This window comes from Vipera berus, assembly GCF_964194415.1.
Source record: "Vipera berus genome assembly, chromosome: 11".
Classification (NCBI taxonomy): Eukaryota; Metazoa; Chordata; class Lepidosauria; order Squamata; family Viperidae; genus Vipera; species Vipera berus.
The window spans coordinates 6591357-6599343 of record NC_138214.1 but is presented as its reverse complement, the minus strand read 5'-3'; the positions used below and the strand labels follow the sequence as shown (position 1 = coordinate 6599343).

General features: G+C 35.5%; 1 protein-coding gene across 1 annotated transcript in view; it reads right to left on the bottom strand.

Annotated features, from left to right (window-relative positions):
• Positions 1-2847: 2847 nt before the first annotated feature.
• The window catches only part of PCDH11X (protocadherin 11 X-linked), a gene marked incomplete at both ends in the record, with an annotated part of 456222 nt that continues 451082 nt past the window's right edge, over positions 2848-7987 (bottom strand). Inside the window, one exon of the mRNA XM_081336916.1 lies at positions 2848-3242. Within this exon, the coding sequence (XP_081193042.1) occupies positions 2848-3242 (395 nt within the window). The remainder of the gene's footprint in view (positions 3243-7987) is intronic.

Here is a 7987-nt window from a genome sequence, read left to right as displayed (position 1 = left end):
ATCTGCAAGAAAACCACCAAGCTCAGAGAGGACCAAGGACTCTTCATAATTACGTCAATTGAACATGTTCTCTCATTCTTCAAATTGATGTTGGCAATTTGCTTCTGTGTCTACTTCAGCAAGTTAAAAGAGTCTCTTTACCTAAACGGTTTAGTGAGTAATGTATGAATTTATAAAGTCAAACCTACAGGAATGGGCAATTTATCTTAACATCATCCATGTTACTTTACTGAGGACTGTAGTTTACCACTCACATGCAATATACTATTTGGTTTGAGTGATAAGGGACACTGCTCTACTTGCTGACAAGAGTTATTCGTTGCAAGTCAATTTCATGAGGGGCATTAATCCTATTTGGGCATTCTTCACAAGATTTATTGATTTGATTTCTACAGCCACCCTTCTCAACAAGTGGCTCTGATGAAAGAAAGACTGGATATTTGTGCCTCTCTATTGTCACCAATGTTTTCCACAAGTAGCTGTGAATTCTTTTTTTTCTCTGGGGAAAATCTCAATAGAATTTAAAAAATAAATTTATAAAATTAGACTTCTGGATCTCATAGGAAGTCACCACGAAGGGAGAAAATTCCTTGGGCCCAACCTGAAGACACAGAAACATATTTAGTTTCTGCTCATTTTTGTTAAGTGCAGATCTAAACAGAGCCTGCACAATAATAACACAGATTAGGAAGAAGACTTTAATAGAGTATTGCTTCAAAACGAAGGATGCAAAGTGATATGAGTCAAGTTCTAAGACTGATAGAAAAGTGGACAATATTGGACTATACTGTGATGCTTTGACTGCCCAAAGGGACAGCTTTGCTATCTTTCTTTCTTTCTTTCTTTCTTTCTTTCTTTCTTTCTTTCTTTCTTTCTTTCTTTCTTTCTTTCTTTCTTTCTTTCTTTCTTTCTTTCTTTCAATTGCATAACTTTCAGGTTAAAATGATCCGTTTTGTCTTTGATGGCTCTTACTGATGTTTCTCTAACTGTTTCAGAGCTTTGTTTTTCCTTTTCCTGACATGACATGTCCACACCCATATTGCAATATCATCTAACCAATCCAGATTCAAAGTTTATTTAAAGTTATTTGCAAATTGTAGTCCGTAATCTTAGCTGGTCTGTTTGAGTAGCTTCATCCGTCTTCATCTATTCCTATTAACCACAAATCTGGTTATCCCTTTATGACTCCAAATTTCTCAGAAAACATTCATTGGGAAATGAATACCTTTGAATAATTTCTATGTCCCTGGAATCTTCTGTTTAAGAATATGCCCAGGGGTGGGATGGGCTTCCTCTTACTTCTTTTGTCTCAGCACTAGTTTCTCAGCAATAGTTTTCCCGAAGGAACACCGTACAACATTATCTATTGATTCTCTCTGGTTGGAAGAGACAGAGACACAATATAGCTTTTTACTGCATTAAGGTACCTTTTTCCCCCTCTAGAGGTATTTGCAGTGTCCAATATCAGAAAACCCCAAACTAAGCAAAGTCGAAAGCCATCCAGAAGGCCATGAGAGTATACACGTTAAAGGTTTCTTGATATTCTTCATCCTGACAGGGGAAGTGAGGAGGAGAATTTTATCAAGGTTTTTCTATTGTTCTTCTAAAAACTAGACCAGAATCTTTGACCTTCCTAGGGGTTTACCCAGAGATTGTAGTCAAACAGAAGTGAGTGGGGCCAAGAAAATAACATATCTGTACTGTACTTCTTCTACATTTGCTTTTAGTTAAGACCAAGCATGGTTTACCCAACTACCTGCCAAATGTGTCTTTGATAATTTCCCCCCTTTTCTATCTATCTATCTATCTATCTATCTATCTATCTATCTATCTATCTATCTATCTATCTATCTATCTATCTATCTATCTATCTATTTTATTTGAGATCTCTGGAAGCTTCTATCTCAAAATTCTGGGACTTTGTGGACTACAGCAAACCTCTAGATTCGGGCATTGTGGGGGGGCGGGGTGGAATGAACTCTCAGTGTAGAGTTTGTGCAAAAAAAAAAAAACAACCCTCTTCCAAGTGAGCTTTTACTAAAAAGTTCATAAATAAAATTCCGAATGTGTTATTTATCTTTTTTAAAAAAAGAAAGATCGTTTAAGAAATACCAGCTCGGCTTCTAAATGGGGCTTAGACGCTCAGCTAAATACTGTGATTCCATGCATTCAGACCTATAGAAATCAGTTTATTATATATTTATTTTAGGCCACCCTTTACCATATCAGATATTGTGGAAGCAGGTGTCACTGAGACCTGCAAGAGAAATATTGCTATTTTAGCTCCATTTCACAGGGCTATCAAATTAGAAGCATAATGAGATCAGGTGACCTCCCTGTTCAGATACTCCTGTGAAGAACTGTAGGTTTACATCCTAATATATGCTAATAAATATTTTGCTTGTATCATGTACCTGAAAACAAAAAGCCATTCTGACATTTTCTCTCTTCCGTCACCTTGCATTCGACCTCACTCCCAAACACGGTTCCATTTCTATACCAGAAGACCAACTCTTAACATCTGATTACAATAACTCTTTGGGGGAGGAAATAACACACTTTCATTGCTCTTGTCAACATTGCTTTGTGGGGTGGTTTTTTTTCTCTTCCCTCTTTTTCCGTTTTGTGATGTTGGTTTGCATAATTGTTTCTGAGTGAGGAAGCTGAATTACTTTTAACTTCTTGTTATTAAGAACTCAGCTCTTCAACATGTATTCGCAGTTCTATATACATCGACAGCCACAAACCCAAAGAGCTTTGCCTACAAATAAAAATCGTGTTAAGCTGTGACTATGTACACTCACACGTTTAAAGCCCAAAATAGCCTCGCTTGGTCAAGGTATGCCTTTATAGCTGGTGCTCATGGATCAGAGTGGCACTGCCCCCAGAGGCAGACACGGCCTGGGCAGGAGGTATGAAGTTTGCCAGAGGGATCAGTTTGACTGGATCTTCACTGGTGCACAGTCTATCGCAGGCGTTGTAGAGCTGAGGCCTAGGTCCCCCTTGGCCTTTCTCTGTATCCTCCTTGGAACCGGCCCGCCCAAGGGTGTGTCTTCCTTCTGAGATGGCTCCTCGCACCCAGCCCTGCTGGAAGCCAAAAGCTGGCAAAGGTGGATTGGATTGCTGGTACTGTGTCAACGAAGGAGGCATCCAGCAATTGTCAGAATGGCCGAGGATGAGGCATTCCTGCGTGCAGGTTTCAGAAGCTTCAGTGAGAGCTTTTTGGAGGTTCACCTCAATAGCTTCAAAGAAAGAGAAGGAGAAGGTTAAACATCAAGGAAAAGGACTGCTTTTTTTTTTCCTCTGGCACGTTCAATCTACAACATGAGTTTGCATTCTTGAAAAAGAGCGAAGACAATGGCTTATGGTAGCAAACAATCGCATATCTCTGTTTTCCCAAACTGGTGTGTTTTTTCCCCCCTGAAATGCTTGGGTTATTTTTAAAAGGATGCTGGCCCACTAAACAAAATTTGAGGGGACACCTTAAAGGCTCCTGATTCCTGCTTTAGACAAGAAAGCCTTAGTGATATTTTAGCTACTCCAGGTATCTGAACTGGACCAGCATACAAATTCAGCAAGAAAGCCAATAAATAAATGAATAACTGTTCTTGAATGATTGAAGTAAGAGTACCATAAAAAAAAGGAATTAACAAAGCTAATTTGAGGAACAGAATGCAAAGACGGGACACCTTCTACCTTTTGCATTTAGGAAGGAAAAGATTAGAACCTCGGCTTATTTTATTAGTGTAGATTAGATGCCATCAGCTATAATTGGAATGCAAAAAGTGTTGCTGTACAGAGGAAATAGAAGTAAACACTCAGTGGTATGAAATATTACCTTTTTGCACCGTGAAATAAGCAGCATTGGAATCACATTCATCAACACCTGGCTGACAGTAACATGAAAAGTGGGGATTGTTTGCTATGAATATTCACCAAATACCATATCTTTAGTATCTGCTGTGTAATGCATCTTCTTTCTTTGGGTGCATAATCTACTTCTCTACCCTGCTCCCTCACCAAGTTGTGTTATCCTCTTATTCATTGCCTGCCTAGACCTTTCTGGAATAGCAGTTCTGCAATAAAATTAAAACAGGCCCTAACAATATTGTCTTCCACATAGAAACAAAAGGGTGAGAACCGTTTTGCTAACTGAACACACTGGGGTGCTGTTTGCGTGTCTCTGAACGTTTGAGTGGATGTTTGTGTTTCCCCCAATATGTAATTTTGTAAGTAATTTTGTTGTACTCTATTTTGCATGTCCTTTTTTACCAATATGCACATTTTTCCCAATATATGCATTTTTTTGTATGGATCTTTTCATATTGCCCACTTCAAAGATACAGTTGAATATTGATTTAAGAATGTTAAATTATGCCATGTAAGTTTGGATAGAAACGTCTGCACCCTATCTTGAAATTTGCTCCTTCTATTACTACAGCTAGGTTATGTTGTAAAAAACGGAGTTCCAGACAGCTGAGAAATAAGCTATTTTTTTAAAAAAAAACAACTAACTGATCTAATTCAGGCTTGAGAGAACTCTGAATCTTTGTGGAGGTTTCATCTAGCATTCAGGTTCAGCAATTTAAGTCTCTGGATCACATGATTTTACAGGAACATTAAGGCTGTGCACCATTGTGCTTGTCATTTGTATGATCCTAGAGAAAGACATGGTGATGTTAAAAAGTTGTAGAGAGGTGTTACATTCATAGCCCTCATGCTCCAAAGTATATTTTGGAACCAAATCCAATGTTTCTTCAGTGGTCCTAATATCCATTATTATATGGGGATATGCAAAGACTTATTCTGTTGTAGAACAGAATAAAAGCATAAGCCTTTGTACATGTCTGTATTATCCAACTCCAGTGCTTTTTTCCTGTCTTTTCTCCAAGAGTTCAAGATGGTGTATTGAGATGTTGTCCTCACAACTTTGTCCATGTTAGGTAGGAAATAATGAAGAGAGAATGAATGGTTCAAAACCATCTACTGAGTTGTGGGCTAAGGGATCAAGGAAGGATTTGAAGTTTCCATGGACCAATCATAATAAGTCAATCATAATGAATGGCTATCTATCTCCTGACCCCACCTCACTATTTATTTGCTGGCTTCCTGGACTTTTCAATTCACCGTGAACAACTTTTGTTACACTTTTGTTTTACCATACTTAAAGTAAATTAAATAGGCCTGAAAAATCGAGGTCTTCAGTAGCAGCGCTAAGACGATTTTGAAGGCCTAAAAAGTTACTAAGTTTCAATCTTATTTTATTTTTATGTGTAATCTTTACTGATTTTTTCCCCCATGAATAAAAGATAAACATAAGAAGTTATATAAAAAGGAGAGTTAAGAAAAAGGAAAAAAAAAGATAAAAGAAAAAGTGCGAGACTAAGTACAAATAAAGAAGAAAAGAAACAATAATTAAAGAAGCGACGTCTGATCTTCTTTATAGCAATTACAAACCAACTTATTATCACTCTTCCTTCTTTTAGAATACATTAAACAGTTCCTCTTTGTCCCTTTTAATCAGCGAATCCAAAAATCATCATAAGTAGGGATGAGAACTGCATCTATCTATCTATCTATCTATCTATCTATCTATCTATCTATCTATCATCTATCTATCTATCTATCTATCTATCTATCATCTATCTATCTATCTATCTATCTATCTATCTATCTATCTATCTATCTATCTATCTATCATCTTATCTATCTCAGCTATCTATCTATCTATCTATCTATCTATCTATCTATCTATCTATCTATCTATCTATCTATCTATCTATCTATCTATCTATCTATCTATCATCTTATCTATCTCAGCTATCTATCTATCTATCTATCTATCTATCTATCTATCTATCTATCTATCTATCTATCATCTATCATCTTATCTATCTCAGCTATCTATCTATCTATCTATCTATCTATCTATCTATCTATCTATCTATCTATCTATCTCTATCTATCTATCTATCTATCTATCTATCTATCTATCTATCTATCTATCTATCTATCTATCTATCATCTTATCTATCTCAGCTATCTATCTATCTATCATCTATCTATCTATCTATCTATCTATCTATCTATCTATCTATCTATCTATCTATCTATCTATCTATCTATCTATCTATCTATCTATCTATCTATCATCTTATCTATCTCAGCTATCTATCTATCTATCATCTATCTATCTATCTATCTATCTATCTATCTATCTATCTATCATCTGTCTATCATCTCATCTATCTAATCTATCATCTCTCTCTCTCTCATCTATCTATCTATCTATCTCAGCTATCTATCTATCTATCATCTATCTATCATCTATCTATCTATCTATCTATCTATCTATCTATCTATCTATCTATCTATCTATCTATCTATCTATCTATCTATCTATCTATCTATCTATCTATCTATACACACACACACACACACACACACACAGAGTTGCTGAAATATTTTTATTAAGTAGCTATAGTAGTGCCTTTCAATGTTATCAGCTCAATAGGAACTTTCTCAGGTGATGCCAACAACAAGCTTAAACTACTCATGTCAGCCAACAGCTAATACTAAATGCACTGCTGGTTTGCTAGAGGTAGTATTTCGGACTATGCAGGAAGTGAGATCTAATGTGAGTAAATTAGGACCTGGAATTACCTCAGTGGCTTCAAACAGTTACTTGGATAGCTTTTAGCTGCTTTAGCTATGTAAGAGCCTCAGAATGACGGTAAAAATGAAGAAGAAAGTAGTAATCGTCTGTTAGTATAAGTCGGTTTTCTTTAATGAGGTCAGTTCCAATACACTTTAACAAAAAAACCCCCTAAAATTATTGCTATTATAATATACTTTATTAAAGTGGTGGGTCTTTTTTTTTTGGAAGGAAGTTTGAATAATAAAAGGCCTTTGGGAGCACATTGCTATGAATATTTTAGGATTTCGATATAAGTTTAAATACATTTGAGGGGGGGAAATGTAGGATCATGATTAAAGGTTTCAAAGCTTCATTGCTCTTTAATCCTAGACAAAAATAGAACGCACATTTGTGGTTAACACATTAACTGTTTGGCTTATTAGCAAGAACATGCATACACACACATAGTAACATAGAATAATTGATTTGGATTTATAGTAAGTGAAAAAATACATTCTTCATTCCAAAGAGTGTGTTCAAATAATATAACCTCTAATGCCTTTCTTTCTTTCTTTTTTTTTTCAAAGCTGAACAATGCAGTTTTTTTTTCTCTTCTAGAAATAGCATAAGAGTGAATTTCTTGGAATTTTTACTTCTAATCCCCTTTGGGGATAACATGAAAAAAACATTTCTTTCCTCTTGAATCTTTAAATATTTAAATCAGGAAAGGTAATGAATGGTTCCACTTTTTTTCCAGATAATTTGATGTATATCCCAGGCCCTACAGTAGCAGAAGCATCAGTAAGAAGATGGCGTATTTCATTTGATTGTAGGTATAAATAACAACGGCTTTCATTTAATATTTAATTAGCTGCCTCACTTTTGAACTGTTCCAGCTTAAAACATTGATGGAGACCTTCTTTTATTTAACAAGCTCATATCTAGTTACAGCACTGTGACTTTTGGTTTCAAAATGAGACTGTTTTTGATATAAAGGGCCATTAAAATATCAACTATGAACAAGGCAAGTTCTAAGAGTTCCTTCTAGTAACTTGAACCATAATTGAAATGGCCTTGTTACAAAAGGTGGTTTAATGTATTTCCCATGGAGAAAGCTATTATATTATCTCACCATTATAAAACATTCAAACAGATTGCATACATGGTATAGCTGCATGTATAGAAAGCACTCAGGGATATTTAAGAAAAAAACTGATTATATATATATATATATATATATATATATATATATATATATATATATATATATATATATATATATATATATAGGTAAAGGTAAAGGTTCCCCCGCACATGTGTGCTAGTCGTTTCCGACTCTAGGGGCCGGTG